The 23,518-nt window shown below is 39.1% G+C and overlaps 1 protein-coding gene across 2 annotated transcripts; it reads left to right on the top strand.

The window, feature by feature from the left end:
- The first annotated feature begins 1,543 nt into the window (after window positions 1–1,543).
- On the top strand, window positions 1,544–23,034 carry LOC121242582 (serine/threonine-protein phosphatase 2A 65 kDa regulatory subunit A beta isoform-like). Of its 2 annotated transcripts, none has more exons than XM_041140479.1 (13): window positions 1,544–1,725; window positions 2,313–2,728; window positions 3,753–3,999; window positions 4,615–4,727; window positions 12,199–12,278; window positions 12,553–12,694; window positions 12,865–12,945; window positions 18,572–18,676; window positions 19,369–19,551; window positions 20,583–20,675; window positions 21,537–21,676; window positions 21,775–21,845; window positions 22,675–23,034. In XM_041140479.1, exons 2-13 carry the CDS (start codon window positions 2,336–2,338, stop codon window positions 22,788–22,790), a joined length of 1,764 nt encoding a protein of 587 aa, XP_040996413.1. In that variant the 5' UTR covers window positions 1,544–1,725; window positions 2,313–2,335; the 3' UTR covers window positions 22,791–23,034. The 2 variants fall into 2 exon arrangements, with proteins under 2 accessions (XP_040996413.1, XP_040996412.1); XM_041140478.1 differs by having other exon boundaries at window positions 1,545–1,725; window positions 21,775–21,841; window positions 22,671–23,034.
- Window positions 23,035–23,518: the final 484 nt, after the last annotated feature.

The raw sequence follows: 23,518 nt of genomic DNA, 5'->3' as shown, positions 1-23,518 counted from the left end.
AATATCCCAAATAAGATTAGTGTTGGGATAGTTGTGACTCTCCAAGATTAGCTTGAGGATGGTTGCTATCAGCAGGTTAATGAAACTGCTTAGGATTGCTTCAAGATAACGCTTGAGCCCTGAGTTATATGCTAATCTCAACCGTCATCTCGAAGCATCATTATGGCCATCTTCCCCACCAAGCTTAAGGCACTTCTTGAGCCTGCCTTATGTTAAAGGCTTAAATCTGTTTGAATGTTGAGTTGAGTTCAGATTAATTGAATTTTTTATGAATAATAGTGAGTTGAGATGGTAAAGTAAGTTTTGTAAAGTTCACGTAATATGAGTTTAGATGTTAATATGAGTTTAAATGTATTTGTGAAAAATTGAAAAATGTTGTAAGTCCAGCGTGTAAAGATGTGTTGAGTTAAAAAAGGTGTAGGTCTTACATATAAAAAGATTTTGAGTTGAGATGAGTTTAATAATTTGAGAGTTAGATGCTTGAATTTTAGATTCAGCTTAAAATAAGACTGAACTGAATTGATCTCAGTTCAATTCAAATTTCAAATAAGACCTAAGTATGATGTTAAAGGCCACTGTGGTTTCAAGTATGATGCTAAAGGCTTGAGAAGTACTCCAATCTTGTCATGAAAGATGTATATAAGGTTGCTTTGTAATACTACTCGCCATTTTTATTTGAAGATGTTTACACTACATATTATCTATATGATATAATTTGATTTGTAAGATTTAAATTTTAAAATTTATCTTTTATATCAAATTATATTACTCAAATAATGTGTAGTATAAAATTCTTTAAATAACAATAATTCTACAAGTCATATCCTAGGCAAGATGTTGAAGCCTATAGAAGGCTCCAAGACAAGTTGAGAAGGGGGTAACCCAATGAATCGGATATAATATTTTAGGGTGAGATGCTGAACTCGGATAGCGTCAATTGTTCCGAACTCGGCTTCCCGGCGGTAGTAACAAATGAGGCTTTATTTGTACGTTGAGTTAAATTAAAATGAATTTAATTTTTTATAAATAATAATAAATTGAAATGATAGATTGAGTTTTATGGAATTTACATAAAATAAATTTAGATATATTTAGATGTTAAGATGAGGTATCGTTTGAATTCAAAACTTACCTCAACTCATCTCACTCATCATTACAATTTTTTTAAATTCTTACACAAAATATAATTAATAATTCAATTTTTTCAAATTAAAAAACAAGAATAATATTAAAAAATAATATTCTAACAATATTTTATTCTACTATTAACAAATTATCTCAACTCATTTGTGAATTTAAATGACTCATGTATTTATAGGAAGTTAAAAAAGGTTGTGAATCTCCCATATAAAGATGTGCTGATTTGAGAAAAATTGTGAATTTTATGTGTAAAAAAATTTTGAGTTAAATGATGTTTAGTAATTTAAAAGTTATGTATTTAAATATTAAAATAGATCTAAAAGAGAACCAAATTGAGATGGATGAACTCATTCATCCAAACAAGATAAAAAAAAAAAAAATAAAAAAAAAAATGAATCGGCTATAATATCGGGGCGGACACGAGTTACATCCAATTTGGGACGATCAGTCCAAAAGAAAACCCGGAGGATCTGCCCCCTACCCTCTTCTTCTTCCCCCCCATCTTCCCTGTCCACTAGAAGATCTGTCCCCATTTCACCGCCACAGTTCATAGTAGATCGACCCCTACAACAGTCACCCTCCAAGGTATTCCAAATTTCCCCCCCTCTCTCGCCTAGCTTCGATTTTTTTGTGCTTTTCCTATGTGGCTGCATGATTTAAATTTTGCACCTAATAAAAATTTCCCTTCTAGGTTTTTCATTTCTATGATCTTATATGTTATTTCTGCTCACTAACAATTTCCGCTCAAAAATGGAAAAAGAACCGCGGAAGTATGAACCCGGATAGAGATCTCATCACAAATTATTTATATTTAGTTCTTTTTAACCCCTAAGCATTCGTCCTAGCGATATTTATCCATGAGTGTACTTTCGTTTTAAGGTGCTGTGTTTGCTTTCGGAGAAAATGAAGGAAAGGAAAAGAAAAGGCGGTTTGTCTTGGTTTGTTTATAACTGAAAAATTAATTACAATTTAGCCAAGTGAAGTGGAGTAGGGTTTTTTTTTTTTTTTTTTTTTTTTTTTTTAAATTTGAAATTATTCCATAATCTTTCCCTTCTAGTCTTCAAGATTTGAGAATCTATATTATTTTCTCTTCATTTCGGAGTAATCGAACTAATTGTTACGTCTTTTTAATAAAATTATAATCGTTTAGTAAATGGTTTCTTCATTTCCAGCTTCGTGGATCTCCAGAGACACAATGGCTATGATCGAAGAGCCACTCTATCCCATTGCCGTCCTAATCGACGAACTAAAAAATGAAGATATTCAGCTCCGATTAAACTCGATCCGACGGCTCTCCACAATTGCTCGCGCACTGGGAGACGAGAGGACCAGGAAGGAGCTGATTCCTTTTCTCAGTGAGAACAATGACGACGACGACGAAGTGCTTCTTGCAATGGCCGAGGAACTGGGGGTATTTATTCCCTATGTTGGAGGTGTTGAGTATGCGAATGTGCTGCTCCCACCTTTAGAAACTCTCTGCACAGTTGAAGAAACTTGTGTAAGGGACAAAGCGGTCGAGTCCTTGTGTAGAATTGGGGCGCAAATGAGAGAACAGGACTTGGTTGAGTACTTCATTCCTCTGGTCAAGGTCAGATGTTTGAACTTTCCTTCGTTTTCTTTTTCTTTTGGGATAAGTAGTGGAGGATTTTATTTTTAAAGGCAAGGCATAGACCAAGTACATGGGTTGTATTCAGAATTTTCCTTTGTTTCTTTCAACTTCTCCTAGTTCATTTTGGTGTTTACTCCATTCATTTAAGTGAATCCTATCCATCATATATTTAATTAGCTGCACAAATTAGATAGCTTAAAAAAGGTATTGTCTCTAGTTACATGGGTTCAGGGTTTAACCAGGTAAAAACCATCTTGTGCTTGCATGGTCTCCAAGATTCTTATCATAGAAAAGTACTAGTGAGAAATGCATATGTTAACAATTGCATGCTTTTATGATGCCAAGGCAGTAACAATTTTATGTAAATTAAAAAATTTTCACATAAAACATATATGAGACATTTTTGTTTGATAGACTTCTGACCTTCTTTTAAACTTATAAAAAAACATATATTGGGCATTCTTATGATGTATTTTATTATATTTATAAAAAAACCCCAAGGGGTTGGCCCAAGTGGTGAAGGCCTGTCTTGGGGTATCACTCCCTTTAAGGTCTAAGGTTTAACACCTCATGGGTGTAAACAATCCTTTGAGGCCACACCCCCTGGTGAAAAGCTAGCGATTTAACCAGCTTCGTGTAGGGAAACTTTTGAAAGTGTGGTGCATGGGACCGGGGTTTACTTTGTAGGGGTGGGTCCGAAGGGCCCTGCCTTGGAGAGGTTTCCCGACATAAAAAAAAAACAATGCAGTAAAATGCAATTACACTTGCCGCTTTTGTGGTTAGATAGCATAGATTTATCTGCTCAGGTAGTGGTGTTTTATTTTTTTAATACACTCTTTTCATTAGAAAGGAATTTTTGTTGGCAGTTGGTTTACTCAAGATGCCATTGGGATCATCTTTATTTTTTAGTGATCTCTCATGATTGGTGATCTTGTGATACCTCAATACAATTAGGACGACACTGGAACTTTCTTTTAACACATCACGATCTTCTAACATTTAGAGACTGGCTGCTGGTGAGTGGTTTACTGCTCGAGTCTCCTCATGTGGACTGTTCCATATTGCTTACCCAAGTGCCCCAGAGACGTTAAAAACTGAACTACGGACAATTTACAGTCAGCTGTGTCAAGATGACATGCCTATGGTTAGGAGGTCTGCTGCAACAAACCTGGGAAAATTTGCTGCTACTGTTGAACCTGCCCATTTGAAAACTGACATTATGTCTATATTTGAGGATCTGACTCAGGATGGTATGTACATTCCTTTTGGATCTGTCAATTTCATCTATTTGATAACATAATTTAAGCCGGTCACTGTCTTCACTGTTGGAATATCGTCGAGTGTTACTCTAATACTGGATTCTTGTCCTTGGTTTTTCTCAAAAAGTAAAGTTGGGTACAGGTGTTAACCATGCTTTCTTTATTCACATTTAAGGGTTAATTTAGAATTGGCCCATTGTAGTCCTGACCAGGTGAAAGCCTAGGCATAAGATGTATTTGTGAATTCTAGGAAAGGAATGGTGATGCTTGTGCAGTTGCTCTCTTTTATCCTTTCATTTCTAGACATGTTTATTTGGTTATTCACGTTTGTTTCTTGCATTCAGTTTTCTTCTTTGACTGAAAAGAATTGTGAACAGTGTTTTTGGAGACGAGTATTCCAACTTGAGCCCCTGGTTCTGGTTAAACATCTAAGTGGGTTTCCTTGATGGCTAGGCATATTCCTGGTCCTGAGGGTTAATTGTCAAATCCATTTCTATAATTCATCCACTTGCATTTGCACTTACATTATTTTGTTAAGTTAAGTGCATTAGTTTATAATTTTTTTTTTTGAGAAAATGAATTTTCTCTAACTTATCTCCATTTCAGATCAAGATTCTGTTCGGTTATTGGCTGTTGAAGGCTGTGCAGCACTTGGAAAGTTGTTGGAACCTCAAGATTGCGTGGCACATATTCTTCCTGTCATAGTTAGTTTCTCACAGGTATGTTGCGTATGCTGTTAATTTGATATTCCATAATTGATTGGCAGCGTGTATTTTTTTTTTACAAGTAATTGGATGTTTTATTAATAATCACAGAGGCATAGCCCTAGTACACAGGAAGTATATAAAACACTAACACCTAGTTAGAAATAGAAAAAGAGAAGAAAATCACGAAACTCAGCCCATTAATTTTAATAGAAGTTGTTCAAATGAACAGAGTATTGAAAAAGAAAGTTTTAAGCTCTTTCATTGTTCGTTTGCAATACTCAAAATCTATCATTCCTTGAACTCCAAATGCAATACACTAGGCAAATAGGGACCGTCTTCCATATTGCTTCAGTTTGTGGGTTGCCATATGGTCCTCTCCAATTGGAAAAAAGGTCTACTAGTCTCTGAGACATAACCAAGCCAACCCAATTTGACTAAAAATGTCATCCCACAAGGTATTGGATATCTCCCTATGAAGTAAAATGTAGTTGGTAGATTCCCCACTCTTTCTGCTCATACAACACCAATCTACCACAATGAACAGCTACTTTTGTTGTGGGTTAATCTTTATCAAACTTTTCTGGTTGCTTTTAACATGATTCTGTAACCCCCTTTATAATTAAAACTCAATCTCTCTTCATTAGTTTTCTGTTAATGGTGTAGGTGTTGGTGGTTGTGGGTGTTGGTTAGTGTACTATTACATTGGATAGTGCCAGTTATGAAACGTGTTGTGATTGAGGCTAAGCTTTTTGAGGTGAGCAGGGATGGGCGTTACGTATTTTTGAGTGAGAAAGGAAGGAAAGGGGTGAAAAACATGAGAGTAGGGGTGGGGACTGCTAGGTGGTTTTGTAGAGCTCTGGAGGGTGGTCTGAAGGCTACAGAGAGGCTATATTGCTCAAAGTTGTTCCAATTCTAGAGGGACGTATATGGTTTTGGCAGAGTATGAAGGTGGTGGAAGAAGGAGCTTCATCTTTATCCCTGAAGGCAGAGGTGGTGTGGGCTGGAGGAACCTCATGGTGGTGTTGCAGGATGCTGTTAAAGATGGTGTTGCACCTGTGAAACCCTTGCATGGAGCTCTTCCGTCGTCATTCAGGGAGGCATTAATTGGTCGATAGGAGGGGCCTTGGGTTGCAAACGGGTCAGAGACGTCAGGATTGCTCAAGCTTGGTGGTGTTCCAGCTTTGGAGAGGGGTCAGTCCAGTGACGTTAATGGCAGGGGGGATGTTGGTCCGAATAAGGAAACATTGGTAGAGGCCTTAGCTGTCATCGAAACATGCTTGGGAGAACTAAATGATATAGTTGGTTGGCTGAAACGCAACGTTTTGGGGCAGGAGTTGGAACCTTACGGGGGCTTAGGAAAGGGACAGGCTTTGGGAGTAGTAGATGGGCCTTAGCCCAAGGTTACTCTCGACCCAGCAGAGTCTGTCGGGACTCCAAAGGCCGCTGTTGACCCATTGGTCCATGGGCCCATATCAACATCGACGATGAGGCTTCAGGTGGGCTCGCCGCAGGTGACCGCGCCGATGGTCTCGCCGCAAGCCGTCGCTCCATCGGCGAAGGCATCTACGCCGTTGGAGGGTCCTTTTCCAGAGCGTGAGGGTCTGTTCAAAGCCAAATCGAGGGAACTCTTCCTCCTTTGGCTGTAGGACATTCACAGACTTGTCCGACGGTGGTCGACGACTTGGCCTCGACTCAAGTTATGCCGGCGAGGGTGGTGGATCAAGTTCTACCGTCGCGCGAGGAGGAGAAATCGCAGATTCTGTCTTCGTTCAGTAGTTTTCAAGAACTTGACACCTAGAAAATGCCGATCCATACCGTAGAGCCCTCATCTCTTCAGTTGGGTATTTGTTCTACCTACGACAAACATCTGGAGGTACTATCGGAAGAAGGAGAAATAAGGAGGGGGGGTTTTCTTGGAAGATAAAGTTGGGGGGTTATCGTAGGGATGCTTGGAGGTTAATATGGACTTCTCGGATTCTCTTGCAGTGGACAAAGTGGGCACTGTAGTAGAATGGAAAGGAAATAATCTGTTCGGGGGGGAGGGAGACGAAGTAGTAAGGGAGCCTTTTCCATTATATTGTTCATTACCGAATGACTTTGAATTCTCTGAGTGGGTATTCCAAACGGTAAAGGACATACAACAGGTTGTGGGTATGAAATGTGTGGGATATGAAGAACAGTTTATGGCCCTCCTCACATCCATTGAGGCTAGTCATATTCAGTCCACGAAAGCTGATTCTAAGAAGAAAAGTGAGCTTAATAGGCTTAATTGGTCGTTGAATGAGGGTAGCTCAAGCCGCGTTAGGTCCAAAGGGAAGGGGTTGACTGTGTCTTTATGAAGCCAAAAATTGTGTCTTGGAACGTTCGCGGGTTGAACGAGGCTAATAAACGGCTACGCATAAGAAATCTACTTCGGGATTGGAAGGCGGATATCGTATGTTTACAAGAAACCAAACTGAAATTGATAAACAGAAAGCTCGTGGGAAATGTGTGGGATTGCCCGTATGCAGATTGGGCCTATCTAGCTTCTGAGGGGGCATCGGGCTGTATTTTGGTGATGTGGGATAAATGGGTTGTGGAGAAGATGGAGGAGTTTGTAGGGGAATTTACAGTGGCTTGCTCTTTTAAGATGGTAGAGGATAATTTCTTGTGGGCTTTTGCAGGTGTTTATGGACCGAACATTGACAATATTAGAAGCCGTTTGTGGGATGAAATGGCTGCTATCTATAGTGGGTGGGGACTTCCTTGTTGCATTGGAGGAGATTTTAATGTAGTAAGGTTCCCTAGTGAAAGATCTGGAAGCACCCGATTACATCCAGCCATGGCTGCATTTTCAGAGTGCATTTTTGACCTGAATTTGGTTGAACTCCCTCTAGTTGGCGGTCTCTTCACATGGTCTAACAGTCAAACTTGGTCCCGACTGGATAGATTTTTAATATCGCCACACTGGGAAAGCCATTATCCGGAGGTATGTCAGAAGCGACTGCCGCGTCTATGCTCGGATCATTTTCCAATATTATTAGATGGAGGTGGTATTCAAGGAGGTCGTCGTTATTTCAAGTTCGAAAACATGTGGCTTAAAAGCGATGGCTTCGTGGAGATGGTAAGGCTTTGGTGGTCTTCTTATCAGTTTTATGGTACCCCCCCTCTTTTATTCTTGCAGGCAAACTGAAAGCGTTAAAGGAAGATTTAAAGCTTTGGAATTCCCAATCGTTTGGAAATATAGGGGAGCAAAAGAAAACTTTAATGGAGGAGTTACAGAATCTTGAAAGGATTATTGAGGATAGGGCTCTTACCCAGAGAAAGTTTCAAGCAAGACAGCGTTGGCATCAGAGTTGGAAAGGGTCTTAACTTTAGAAGAGATCTCTTGGCGACAGAAGTCAAGAGCTCTTTGGTTAAAGGAAGGGGATCGAAGCACTAAATTTTTCCATAAAGTGGCTAACTCTCATTGGAGAACTAACTCTATTGAGATGCTGAAAATCAACGGTAGTGATTGCACAGAGGCCCCTGCGATCCGAGGACATGTGGTGAATTTCTATGATCGTCTATTTACAGAAAATGAGGGTTGGAGGCCCAAACTGGATGGACTTGGTTTTGAGTCCATAGAACCATAGACAGCATCCTGGTTGGAAAGATCTTTTGAGGAGGTGGAGGTTTTGGATGTGGTTCGTAAGATGGTAAAGGATAAAGCACCAGGTCCTGATGGTTTTACGATGGGGTTTTTTCAAACATGTTGGGAGGTCGTGAAAGATGACATTATGAGTGTGTTTCATGAGCTTTTCTCGGCAGGGAAATTCAAGAAAAGTCTGAATGCTACTTTTATTGCTTTGATTCTGAAGAAATCTGGAGCGGTGGAGTTGAAGGATTTTAGGCCCATTAGCTTCATTAATGGGATATACAAAATCATTGCAAAGGTGCTTGCTAACAGGTTAGGGGTGGCAATTGATAAAGTAATCTCAAAGCCACAAAATGCTTTTGTAAGGGGTCGTTAGATTCTGGACTCGGTCTTAATTGCAAATGAATGTCTGGATAGTAGATTAAAGTCTAGCACTCTAGACATTATTTGTAAACTAGATATGGAAAAAGCATATGATCATGTTAACTGGGAATTCCTTTTGTACTTACTAAAGAGATGTGGCTTTGGGGAGAGGTGGTGTATGTGGATCAGATGGTGCATTTCTACGGCAAGATTTTCAGTCTTGATCAATGGTAACCCAGAGGATTTTTTCAATAGCTCTCGAGGCTTAAGACAGGGTGATCCTTTGTCCCCTCTGCTTTTCGTTATCGTCATGGAGGCTTTTAGTAGGATGTTATTGGCTGTGGTTAGTCATGGTTTTATGGCTGGTTTTTCTGTGGGTGATCCACAAAGGGGCCTTATCTCGGTCTCCCATTTATTATTTGCAGATGATACTTTAATTTTCTGTGATGCAGAGCAAGATCAACTTAGGGCACTGAAGGCGCTTCTTTTTTGTTTCGAAGCAACGTCAGGTTTAAGAGTTAACTTCGATAAATCAGAATTAGTGCCTGTTGGAAACGTCAACATTTCTCGACAGTTGGCTAACACTCTTGGGTGCAAGGTCGCTTCTCTTCCTATGACGTATTTGGGGTTACCATTGGGGGCTGCTTCACGGGTTTTGTCTATTTGGAACACAGTTATTGAGAAAATAGAAAGAAGATTGGCTGGGTGGAAGAGACTGTATTTATCGAAAGGAAGCCGGGTGACGCTTATCAAGAGTACTCTCTCTAACCTACCAACTTACTTTCTATCTTTATTTCCAATTCCAGCTAGTGTGGCGGCGCGAATCGAAAAACTTTATCGGGATTTCTTATGGAGTGGGAAGGGAGATGAATTCAAGTTTCATCTAGTCAGTTGTGATAAGGTATGCAGACCAATTCCTTCAAGTGGATTGGGGATAAAGAATTTGAAAACTTTTAATCGGGCATTGCTTGGGAAATGGCTTTGGAGATACAATGTGGTAGAAGCTTTATGGAAATTAGTGGTTGATTGCAAACATGGTAAGATGGGAGGGGAGTGGTGTACTAGAGAGGGGAATGGGTCCTATGGGGTGGGGGTTTGGAAGCATATACGACGTGGTTGGGGGGTGTTTTCTCGTCATACTAAATTTTTGGTGGGGGAGGGCACTCGTATAAAATTTTGGAGAGACATTTGGTGTGGGGAGGAGGCTCTAGCAGTTGCATTCCCTTCTGTTTTTCGTGTGGCATGTGATCAAGAGGCTTCTGTGGCGGATCTCAGGGTTCGTTCAGGGGATCAACTCCATTGGAATGTCATCTTTAGTAGAGCAATACATGACTGGGAACTTAACAGTGTTGAAGCCTTTTTCAGTCGAGTGTATTCTACGAGGATGTCTGGTTTGAGAGAAGATAAGCTGTGGTGGAATTCGGCAGGTAAGGGTATTTTTTCGGTTCGCTCCTTTTATAAGTCCCTTACTAAGCTTCCAAACACGCATTTTCCTTGGAAAGGTGTGTGGAGGAATAAGGCACCTCCAAAAGCACTATTTTTCACTTGGACAACGGCTCTGGGTAAGATTTTGACCATTGATAATTTGCGGAAGCGCCAGGTTATTATTCTAGAATGGTGTTGTATGTGCAAGAAAGCTGGCGAGACAGTGGATCATCTTATGCTACATTGTGAGATAGCTAGAGCATTGTGGAGCGATGTGTTCATACGTATAGGGTTGATTTGGGTCATGCCTGCTACAGTGGTAGAGTTATTGGCTTGTTGGGTAATGCCGGGTGGTGCTCCACAAATCAAAGCTGTGTGGAAGATGGTTCCTATTTGTATTATGTGGTGTATAGGGCGGGAGCGTAATGAGCGGACATTTGAGGATAAGGAGCTGACATTAGAGGATCTTAGAATTTTCTTTTACTGCACCTTACTTCTGTGGGCTAGTGCTTTAGATTTAGTGGCCTAACTGTACATGATGTCTTCTTTCTTTTTTAGCAACTAGATAGGTCCTATCTCTTGTATTCCACCTTGTATACCTAGGCTTGGCCTATTCTTATTTATACTACTGTTTACTTATAAAAAAAATTAAAACTCAAGTCTTTTTAAATAAAAAATAGTAATGCAATCTCTATGAAACTACTTTGGTTGCTTTTATCATGTTACAAGGTTTTCTTACATAGTTTATTAGTACTAATTCGATCAGCCATTTTTTATGTCAGCTTCCTTATGGAAGGCCATATATCTGTTGTGATAAGGGGTTGGGAACTTAAATCTCATCTCATTTCAAAACTTCTCATAATTTTCTTCCCAAACATCACTCAAACACAAAACACTTTTCAATTTCAAATCTTCATCTTTTTCATCTAATAATTGCCTAATCATTACAACTTTTCCAAACTTCAAAACAAAACACAAAAAGCAATACAACTTTTTCAAAATTCAAATAGAAGATAATATTACAAAATTATATTCAATTTTTTTAACTATATAATATTTTTATTGAACTTTTTCTCTCTCATTTTCCAAAACCCAATAAAACATCTTTAGCTCAAACCATTTCACTACTATTCACAAACAATTTCACTACTATTCACAAAATTCTCATCTTATTTCATTACCTAAACATGCCCGGATATGTTTGGCAAGTGGGATGAGACAAAATTCTCATCTTATCTCATCTCATCTTATTCATGATTACAACCTTTTCAACTCCTAATTCAACTTTTTCAAATCTCAAAACAATAATAATATTAAAAAAAATATTTTAAACTTTTATCTAAAATAAAAATTTTTCATCTCATTATCCAAGCATACCCTAAATGTTGGCCATATTTTCCAAGTAACTGTTCTATTATGATGCTAAGATGATTTTCAATATCTATTTTGTTACCCTTTTTGTTTGGTATTTTTGCTTTGCTAACTGTAGATTCCTCTTCAGATGGCTTATCAGAAAGATTCTTCTTCAGATGATGGCCTGTTTCTTTTACTTTATTTAAACCTTCTTGTATTCTGGGACATCTGAATATTATAAGAGCTAATTTTATTTGATTTATATGTTTTCTATTTGAACAGAAAAGACCGGCCGGGGGGGGGGGGGGGTTATTAGTCTACTCCTGCAATCAAGGGAGGAGGAAGTCTAGAAAAAAAGGATGAGGTCCAAGTTCAGGATTAACTGCATGTATAAAAACTAGAATCTTAGGATCGAAGGCTTGAATTTACTGTGTGGAGTTATAAGTGGCAGTTTTTGGTTGTCTTTCACACTAGTGCTCTATGCATGTCCACAATATTTAAGGAAGATTGTGATTGCTTTCGGTTTGTATAAATATTTTTCCTCAACTAGACTTGCTTCTTTTTATTTTGAAAACTTCTACATCTGAATGATAAAGTGCAGTATAATATGTAATTTATCACTGACCACTGTGTAATTACCTTTTGTGTTTTTAATAAAGAATTATTACTTATCCAAAAAAAGTATTTAATTCACCGTATGCCTGACACAAATTCTTTTTCAAACAGGATAAGTCTTGGCGTGTTCGTTACATGGTAGCAAATCAACTATATGAACTATGTGAAGCAGTAGGTCCTGAACCTACCAGGTAATTTCAATTTTCTTGTAGAGTAGATGGCTGCTATTTTGTACATTTCTACAGCAACTCAATTGTTTACAGTCTACTGTCGAGTCTGGTATTTTCTTCACGTCTTAATACTTGAGGTTTTGCTTTTTTATATTTTTTAATTTCAGAACTGCCTTTGGATGCTATTTACTTGACACATTTTTCTTTTCATTATTTGTGCATATATTTTACTACATTTCAAGGACTTGTTGCTTAGATCCTCATTGATGGTTATGGTAATGTATACATATTTTAGGTCAGACTTGGTACCTGCATATGTTCGGCTACTTCGTGATAATGAGGCTGAAGTACGTATAGCTGCAGCTGGAAAAGTTACAAAGTTTTGCCGGATCTTGAATCCGGAACTCTCAATTCAACATATTCTTCCATGTGTGAAGGTATATGTGCTCACAAAGAAGTATGTGATTTGGTGTTACGAATTTGATGTTTGATTGTGTAATTTCTACACACTCATAATGCTATTCATCTGTTGCTTGTTCAATAATTTAGGACCAATCTTTTCACCCATTGCTTGATAATTTTGACATATGAAATTTGTTTGCTGCAGGAACTGTCAACAGATTCGTCTCAGCATGTTCGTTCTGCATTGGCTTCTGTTATCATGGGAATGGCACCGGTTTTAGGAAAGGTAAGGAATCGGTCCTTAAGCCAAAGGGTCTTTCAAAAAGCAAGAATGAAAAGTTCCATTGAAAGAAGAAAAGTTGCTAAAACCCCATCTTTTTCGGTTTTTAGTTTCACTATTTTTCTCTACCTGATTTTCTGTTCTCACTTGTTTATGCCAGAAATGTGTCTACGCGCGCGCGCGCACACAGCCACATCTGTTAGTAGTGATCTAATTACAATGTAATTGGAGAGCATGCTAGTTAGCATTATGGCTTCTTGCTGTGGAATAAATTTAAGGGCATTAATAATATTTCTCTCTTTGAAGTTGGCATGGATATATGTTATCAATTTCAGAATTGCTAACATCATTTTTCATGTATTCTGGAATTGACGTTTGGATATCTTGGTTCGGTATTTTGGTTCTCATTTAACTCTCCCCTATAGCGCCCTTCTATGGGCGCTATTCATTGATAGCGGAGTATGGGGGTCAGGAGAGGCTTCATCGTCCTCCCTGAAGGCGTGGATGGGAAGGGATGGAGCTGTTTTGCTGAAACTCTCAGGGAAGTGGGTTTTTTGAAGCCCTTTGGTTGGCAAAAATAGAGGAAGGTTGGTCATTCTGAAAATGTTTAGGCTTGTGGTTGAGGTCGAAATCATTCCAGGCCTTTGTCGGCATGGGCTATATTGGGAGGAGAAGGGTCTTACAAGGTATCGTTAATGTGACCAATGTCTTTCCCGGCCATTTAGATTCCATCAGACAATATTAGAACTTCTCGGGGGAGTGAGACGATGGAGGCAGGCAGTGGCTTAAACCATGGTATCAGGCTTACAGACACCTGCCAACAAACACACTTCGATGGGCAGCATGGGAGTCACTGAGGGCATATAAAGAGTCGCTGCTGGTGATGAAGAATGAGCTAATTGAAGTCAAAGAGAAGATCAACAGTCTTCTCTTGCTTATTGATAAGGAGATGGGTCTGGGTGTGAGTTTGGGCCGTATATTAGGGGCGGATTAATAGGAAGTGGGTAAATCAGGGGTTGTGGGTTTGGGTCATAAAACAGGGGCTATCTTGTAGGATGTGGGCCGCGGTCCATGTTGCAATGTGGAGAAGATTGTCTTTGGGCTTTAATGCGGGGGCCCAAAACCAGTGAAATGGAGAAAGGAAAACAAAAGTTTGGGTCGGACTCTCAGATGCCAACCCAGCCCGGCTTTGTGTGGCAGGTCAAGAGTGTATTCGGGCCTTACTTAGGTTTGACCTCGAAAAGCTTTTACCCTGCATTGACGGCTGCTCCTCTGGCACCAGGGCTGACACAAAACAGGTTGCCTCTTGCTTTTGTCCCCATGAACAATAGTACTTAGTTGCCAGAGGCTTCGCTGATGGTCTCACCTTTGGCTTCGTCGTTGGTTTTGCCGATTGTTTCACTTTGTGAAGCACTTTTTGGTGCAAAGAATGGAGATTCAATTCCTTCTAACCTTGGAGTTTAGCTGGATGTTTTTTCTTCTCCCCAATCTCCTTAGTCCTTATAATTTCGATGGTAGGGGTTTAGAGCTTGTTACTTTGTGTGGAGATGCAAATTCTCATTAGACACTCTGGTGAGGGATGACCGGAGGTATGTAGACATGCAGTTGGTAACAAGGGAAATGGAGGGTGTGGATTTTTTTTTTTATTGGAAAGGTTTTTATTGGAAAGGAGAAGGTGGGTGACATACCTATTCCTTTATGTAACTTATTCCCGGGCGCTAATATGCTTGGTGTTCTTCGAAATGGGTGCTTAAGAAAGTTAAAGTGATTCAGGATTGCCTGGCGATCTCCCGTGAGGGTTTCGAAGACCAATTTAGGCCGTAGTCATTGCCATTGAAGTGGGCCATTCTTCTTCTTCTAAGTCAGCTTGGAAAAGAGAATGAGAATTGAACAGAATTACCTGTATTATAAATTTATTAATTATGATGTTGAGGGGGGGAGTGTAAGTCGAGAAAGGACTAAGGGGAGGGCTTCAAATCTTATTTTATGAAGCCCAAGATACTTTTGTGGACTTTTAAGGGGCTAAATGTGCGCAGCTTAGGTGGAGGGCGAAGAAGGCCTCCTTCCGGGGGGGCCCGAGCCGTCAGTGAGATACCACTCTGGAAGAGCTAGAATTCTAACCTTGTGTCAGGACCTACGGGCCAAGGGACAGTCTCAGGTAGACAGTTTCTATGGGGCGTAGGCCTCCCAAAAGGTAACGGAGGCGTGCAAAGGTTTCCTCGGGCCAGACGGAGATTGGCCCTCGAGTGCAAAGGATCTTAACAAGCACCTCCGTGTTGAAAATGTACTTATGCCAATGGAAGGAAACAGATCTGAAATCTATTGATAGAAGTATTATTAGAAATTTATGGGGGTGTTCTTTTGGGGGACGGATGTTCCTTGCCTCAAAGGGGGCCTCAGGTGGTATTATTGTGATTTGGGATAAGAGGATTGGGGATCTTATTGAGGAGTGTATTGGGGATTATTTGATGGCTTGCTTCTTCAAGAATGTGGAAGATGGATTTGAGTGGGCTTTTGTGGGTATTTATGGGCCTAACCTGGATAGCAATAGAAGATTTATGCGGGATGAGATTGTTGGTGTTTGTAGTTGGCGGGATGTGCCTTGGTGCATTGGAGGGGACTTCAATATAACTTGATTTTCGGGTGAGCAATTGGGGGAGTCTCGGCTATGCCCGGCCATGGCGGAGTTCTTTGATTTTATTTTTGACTTGGATCTATTGGATTTGCTTTTGGTTGGGGTTGCTGTCACATGGTTTAACAACCAGGCAGGGTTGACTGTTGAGGTTGGATAGATTTCTTGTATCCTTCTTGGGAGGCCCATTTTCCCGAGTGTTGTCAAAAGATATTGCCTCGGGAATGTTAGGATCACTTTCCCATCATGTTGGATTGTGGGGGAATTCACGTGACGCGGGTTGTAGGTACTTCAAGTTTGAAAATATGTGGTTAAAAGTTGATGGTTTTGTGGATATAGTGAGACAATGGTGGTCTTTTTATAAGTTTATTGGCATTCCAAGTTTATATTGGAAAACAAGCTTAAAGCCTTGAATAATGATTTGAAGAAGTGGAATGTGGAAGTTTTTGGGAATGTTGATAGTCAAAAGAATTCTCACTTTGAGGAGTTGCAGTGGTTGGAGGGTAGAGTGGAAATAGGGGCTTTGTTAGAGGAGGAGTTGAGGAGGAAAAGTCTTGTGGCTGTTGAACTTGAAAAGATGGTTTTGATGGAGGAGATCTTGTGGAGGCAGAAATCTCGTGCTCTTTGGTTGAATGAAGGGGATAGATAGATGTGCAAAGTTTTTTCATCGGGTGACCAATTCTCATCATAAGAACAATGCCATTGAGATGCTCCATTTTGAAGGTAGTGTTCTCATGGCCATTTTGAGTTCAAGGACCATGTTGTACACTATTATGAGAGACTCCTCATGGAGCAATTTACATGGAGGCCAAAAACTTGATGGTATGGCTCTTGAGACTATTGATCTTTCGAGTGCTAATTGGTTGGCAAGACCGTTTGAGGAGGACGAGGTGCATAATGTGCTAAGAGGGATGGCTAAAGATAAAGCTCTTGGACCGGATGGTTTCTCCATGGCATTCTTTCATGATTGTTGGGACATTGCGGATAATGTTATGAGTGTTTTTTTGTGAATTCTTTTCTTTCAGGAAGTTCGAGAAAAGTCAAAATATGACATTCATTGCACTTATTCCAAAGAGGGTGGGAGCTTCGGATGTGAAAGATTTTTGTCCCATTAGCCTTGTGAAATGGGGTGTATGTGATTATATTCAAGGTTCTAGCCAATCGTATGAGTACGGTCATGGAGAAGATAATCTCGAAGTCTCAAAATGCAAGGGGAGTTGGTCAATATGGGTTCTTCTATGGTGTTAGCCATAGAATCTAAATCCTTTACTCTGGTGAAGGGGGGGATTATGTTGGCCATTACTGAAAGGGGTCGAAGGGTGATTTCTAAGTTGGTTTTGGGTTCAACAACAGTGCAGTGGGTGGCTAAGGCCATGAAAGCTTGCACAAAGGATGAAAAACAAGATTTTTTCTCCAATGTTCGGGAAGGTAGACGCAGCTTCACGACGCACTGCTGCTCAAATACTTGAGGATGTTATATGGCGGTAGAAGAATATGGTGGTGGTGGGAGGAGGAATTTTATCTTCATTCCTGAGGAGGGGGGCAGTGGTTGGAGAAGGATGGGGGAGGTGCTGTGTGACTTTTCCTTCGGCAAGAGAGGGAGTGAAGGACAAGGTGCTCCAGGACGTGGCTCTGCTAGTGAGGCATGTAGCAGACATGTCGATGGCATGTCAAGGAAGGAAAACTTGGAGGTGCACAAAAATCCTAGTAAGTCCTCAGCGGTGAGGCGATCCTATGCGGCAGCTCTAAAGACGGGTCATGCTTCGGGAGTTCAAAGTGAAGGAGATTCGCAAATCATGTCTCAGGACCAGCTTGTTGAGATGCACAATTCCTCAAAGGAGATGGAAACCCAACATGTTGAGCTGAAGACAGTGATAGCTTTCTTGTCTGAAAAAATAGACCATCTTTCAGTTGGAGGCAACAAGGTTGTAAGAAACAAGATAGGCCCAAAGCATTTAAACCCAGTTAAAGGAAAACGGAAGATTGGATTCGGCTCTATCCCTATATCTAGATCCAGGGGTATGGCGGGTCAAAAGGAAATCTGGGTTGTTTGAAGCAGGGTCTACATCGGGTATCGGCGTAGAGACATCAGTAATGGAATGTCATTCGCTTCATGTAACACAGGATAGATCGATAGTCGGTACTACACCCTTGGATCCCTCATCAGAGTTGAAGGAAAATGGTGTACTGCCAAGGTCTGAAGGAGATGTAGGAACCCCAGAGGTAAAGGGATTTGTTGTCACCCCAGAATCTCCAATGAAGACGATGATACCATTGGAGTGAACCAATAGAGTTGCTGGAGAATCAAAGGGTTTGGAGTTGGTGTCTCATGTAGATGAATGCCTAGAGTCGGGAGTGCATTTGGATACTGTCTGGGGATAACGTTGCTCTCTTGGTGTCTCTTCTACCAATAGTGGATTGGATTTTGCCTAAAGTTAACGAGATTCAACAATTTGTGGGAATTTCACTTGGAGGATGTGAAGACCAATTCAATGAACTAATCACTACGATTGAGGCAAGCCACGTACTTGAAACCAAAAGTTTCAAGAAAAGCAGGGAGTTACAGCGTCTTTCTTGGGCAATTAACTACGACGCTAAGGGTGGTACCTCAACTAGAGGGAAGTCTAAAAGGAGGACATTGTAAAGACGGGAATCAAGGGTTTGGGGTTGGGTGTTCGAGTAGAGTTTTAGGTATACGAGAAACAAGGGTTGGGGACCGGTCTGGTGTATTTTGGGTTGTTTATTTCACGGGCTTTTTGGGTCATTAGGGGGCTTTTTGGGTCATTTTGGGCAAGCTGTTTTCTTGTATACATTTTGTGTACTTGGTTTCTCCTTTGATATATAATATTTTTTTATTTATCAAAAAAAAAAAAACTGTTTTGATAAAATTTTATTTTAATTATCAATTTTTTTTGCCATATAATATACCATCTTCTGAAGTGGGTTTTTGTTTTTGTTTTTTTTCCTTGTGAATAATGTAACTTCTGTTGGTGGTTGCAGGATGCAACAATTGAGCAACTGCTGCCTATTTTCCTCTCTCTTTTAAAGGACGAATTTCCTGATGTCCGACTGAATATTATCAGCAAGCTTGATCAAGTTAATCAGGTTTTGTCAAAACTTCACTCTCAAACATTAGAGTTCATTCTTTCTGATTTTGGTCAAGTTATTTACTTTTTTATATTTTTCTTCTTTTTTTTTTTTTTCTTTATCATATGGTAGTAGTAATTATACACGTTGAATTATGAGCAAATGCACACTCAAAAAGACAAACACACACATTCATGATGTATACATGTGTGTGTGTGTGCGCGTCTATATATAGATAGTTCAATCACATGATTGAGCAACTACTTGGAAAAAATTATATCTCTATTTTCCCTTTGGGTGGAAAGGATACTTGTTTCTCTCCCTTTCAAGCGCTCGAGCATTTAGTGGTTGGAAAGTTACTCTATGATATTGTACTAAAACTGAAAAGGCTTTTATTTTTCTAATATTAATAAACTGAAAGGAAAAGAAAAAAAAAGAAAGAGTTTCTCCCCCCTTGCAGTTCTCTGAGTCTCTTAAATGATTATTTCCGTATGGTGTATCTGCACCATGTTCTTTTTGGCATTTCATTTTGCTTGGGTTTTGACTGATTTTGGCATTGTCTTCTAGAATCTGATCCTTTACTTGAAGCAGCCTTGTTTCTGTTATTTTGATGGTGTTAAATTATTTTAAAGTGCCAGTTACCATAAGGGTGTTCTGGAACATTTGTATTAAGTTTCAATCCAGTCTTCATAATGTACCTGTTGTAACAGGTCATTGGAATAGATCTGCTGTCACAGTCTCTCTTGCCAGCGATTGTTGAGCTTGCAGAGGATAGACACTGGAGGGTTCGGCTCGCTATAATAGAATATATACCTTTGTTAGCAAGTCAATTGGGTGTTGGCTTTTTTGATGACAAGCTTGGAGCTCTTTGCATGCAATGGTTAAAAGATAAGGTTTGTATAGATTTGGGTTATTGAGTCGTAATTATATTAAACATGGTATGCTTATGCTTTTCATTCTATCTTTGTATCTGTTTTGATTTGCATGAGATTGACATATAATTTCTTTTTTCTCTTTCAATTACTTGAAAAAAAGTATCTGTTTTAATTTGCAGTTTCTTCTTTTTGTTGTAAGTTCTACATTGAATGCCAATCCATTTTCGCAAAGCTGTCATCTCCTGCATTGTTGTGTTCACTTTTAAACATTATTCTTCTTTTAATAGGTAGGGAATTTCTCCTTTGTAGAGTCATAAAGTACTATGTAGAGCTGGTACGTAGAGGTCATGGGATTTTCCTAACTACTATCCGTTAGGCATTGGGAGAGGTGTATATGGATATTTTTAGATGGATTATCTGGAATTAAAAGGGGGAAGAAGTGATTTGGCCCCATGTAGATTTGATTTGGTGGGGAAACCTCATTTGGGACACCCTGCCTGGCCGAGAGTTTACTTGAAAGGCATTTCTTGCTGAAGGCGAGTGGAAGCTTTATGTGGTTTAACTTCTGATTTGTTACTATAATGAATCTTGAAGTATTCTTTTAATTGAGTTTTCAAATACTGGTTGGAAGATTCCTTGATATCTATTGTATGATCACCCGTATATATTTTCTCATGCAATTTACTCCTTTGAGTTTTAACTATTATTATTATTATTTTGATGTCGGGGAACCTCTCCAAGGCAGGGCCCTTCGGTTGCGACTCTGCTGGTTTGCAAATTATTAAGTTACTCTTAGAATGAGATATTCTATCAATGAAACCTAGACAGATTGTACGTCATTGGCCTCTGGAAGTTTCATAGCCCATATTTCTTAAGAGTACTTGTTTTCGGTAAATTTATTACATGGTGTTTGGGAGAAACTTGTGTGTTGGATTTATTAACTGTAATACCTGATGTGCACAATAACAAGCATGATTATGCAATTTGATTTGCTTGATCATAATGATATGTGGTTTATATTTTGCTAATTTTCATAGTATTGCCTGCAGGTTTACTCAATTCGTGATGCAGCTGCAAATAATGTGAAACGGCTTGCAGAAGAATTTGGCCCAGAGTGGGCAATGCAGCACATAATTCCACAGGTTCTAGTTTTGTGTCACTGTGATTTATTTCTATCAATACATCACTATTACCTTTCCTCTTGAAAACAAAAAGGATTATCAGATAAATGCTGGTGCATGACATGGTTTAATACTCTTGATTGTGTAGGAAGCTGGTGAATGAGACCCCACATTGTTTGGAACAAGATCTTTATAATGATTCCAAGGGATTCCGATTGTAATTTTGATTAGCCATTTTAGAGTATAGGCCCAGATATGGTTTGGGCCTCCGTTATGTCTCTACAAATTGTGTTCTCAAGCAATGTGGGATCCCATTCACTACTTTCTAATACACAATCCAGGGTAATACACATGGATATGTGGTGTCTGACAGGTTTGTTATTTTGACTGGTGTAAATTTTCAAAATTATCTCTAGCATATGCAATATCAAATTTTCACTTATAAAAACAATATGTAACACATATCCCTATAACCCTGAAGAATGCAAGAATGTAATTGTCCCGTCACAGGGTATATTCATTCCTTTGTGACCTTTGAATGAGAACAAATTCTTTGTCGTAATCCTGCAATTTAGGTGATAGAGTCGTGAATTCTGACTTTTGTTTTAGCATATTGGGGTTTGATTTTTTTAGGAAAGAAATGTTTTCTGATGAAAGAGATCTATAAGCTGGTAAAGAAAATCGACTTACAAAAGAAAATATTCATCAGTAACTTAACTTTATTAATCAATTTAAAAGGCGCATCCAAGTACAATGTGTTATTTTAATTATTATTATTATTATTATTATAAGCTCTCTTAAAGGAGGTAGTAACTCATTCCAAATTTTATTTATTTATTCTTTGGTGTAATTCTTTGAAACAACTTGGAATTTCTCTTACAGGTCTTGGACATGACTAACAACTCCCACTATCTATATCGGATGACCATTTTACATGCAATTTCTCTACTTGCTCCCGTGATGGGCCCAGAAATTACTTGTTCCAAACTCCTGCCTGTGGTCATTAATGCATCAAAAGATAGGTAAAGTTGATGGGTTCTATGTGTGAATTGTGGTTCTGAATATCTTTCTAATTGTTTACCATAACTTGGACTGGGGTGTTGACAATTGTATCTTTCAGGGTTCCCAACATCAAGTTCAATGTGGCTAAAGTGTTGCAGTCACTTATTCCCATAGTTGACCAGTCTGTAAGTGGCTAAATCTATTTTGATTTATTTAATGATTACAGATAACTGATGAAAATGATTTTGAGTGAGACGTTATAGGGCTAAAGGGCATGTCTTGAATTTAGAACTGATGTTATTCTAACATGGGTAGGTAGTGCTACAAGTATGCACAACATTATAGGTATTGAGTGGCAGTCCCATTTAATCAGTTTTTTCTTTTTTTTATTCGAATTTCGAAATTTTCACCATTTCAATAGTTGATACGTCAGCACGTATGATTATGCATGTAAAATTGCAAGTTTAGATAGCATTTTCCTTCTAACATTAGATAAAATTCACCTCTTTCTACTACACATAAATGTTTTTAGACAATTGGTGATTTAACATGATACTAGAGACATGTTATGAGTATGTACCCTAACTTCAAATAAATTTTCTACGTGTTGGGCCCATTTATTAAGAGGGAATCTGGCCAACACATGAGGAACAGTGTTACAATATTAGCCAAATGGTTAAATTCATCCCTCCCTTCTAGTTTAAGCTGTCGGGACAATTTGTAATTGAACATTTAGATTATATATGATGCTTGTAGAAAATCCACTATCCTGCTCTAAGAGGGACCAAAAGAATTAAAGGCGAACGTAAAAGGCACGATATGTTTTATCATATGGTCAGATGCACTTGGAATCACAGAGTAGGGATGTCTTCTTTACCAATACCCCCCTATCCTTCCCCATTTGGCGATGGAGGCAGGGATAACTAAAGCAGTCCACTGAAATGACTTCATTGTCCCACTTGCCTTGTCTAGTAAAGATTGAGTACTGATTGGTATGATTTTTTAACAATGCAGGTAGTGGAGAAGACAATTCGTCCTTGTCTGGTCGAACTCAGTGAGGATCCAGATGTTGATGTGAGGTTCTTTGCCAACCAAGCTCTGCAGTCAAGTGATCAGGTCATGATGTCTACCTAGATTTGACTTTGTCATTGATTTTTTCTTTACTTATAATTTTCATTGTTGTTTTCCTTTCCTATTTGCAAGTTAGCATACTCATTAATGTATTATCTTACTTGAGGTACTAGCAGTTTTTTTCCCCGTAAGCAAACAATTTTTTGTCCTCAGGTTGTCTAAGACCATTTTGTGCATAAAACTATGACTTGTTTCATGCAACAATATTTAGCTTGTGTGATCATGTAATCATCCTTGTTGGACTGTACTCCAATTCTTCCATATTAGGGACCTTACTTGGTTGAATCATTTACAAATTAGAGAACTTGTTTAGTTAATTAAATATAACGAAAGCAGCAGCATTATTACAACTTTGATTGACATGCCCTGCACAGCTTGCATCTTGCAGAAATAGTAGTTTTTCGCTCAATTGATCCATTCCATTGCCAATGTTTGTGATTTTTGAAATGAGAAATGCTACTATGCCGACCCAGTTATACCGTTCACTTTGCCCAACATGGTGGTGCCACGTGATTTATTAAAATAAATAAATAATAATAATAAAAAACACAAACATAAAAGGGGTAGAGGGAACTTTGGGTTTTAGTATTTTTTTTTCTGGATGCTTTTTTGTTTTGAATATATACACACACACACACACCACGTGGTCCGTGTCAATTGGGCAAAGTGAGCGGTATAATTGGGCGAACATAGTAGCAATGCCCTTTTGAAAATTTTCATGTATGGTAAGG

This window comes from Juglans microcarpa x Juglans regia, chromosome 8D (genome assembly GCF_004785595.1).
Source record: "Juglans microcarpa x Juglans regia isolate MS1-56 chromosome 8D, Jm3101_v1.0, whole genome shotgun sequence".
Classification (NCBI taxonomy): Eukaryota; Viridiplantae; Streptophyta; class Magnoliopsida; order Fagales; family Juglandaceae; genus Juglans; species Juglans microcarpa x Juglans regia.
Note: the sequence above shows the minus strand (reverse complement) of the source record. Positions and strands in the feature narration are given on the sequence as shown.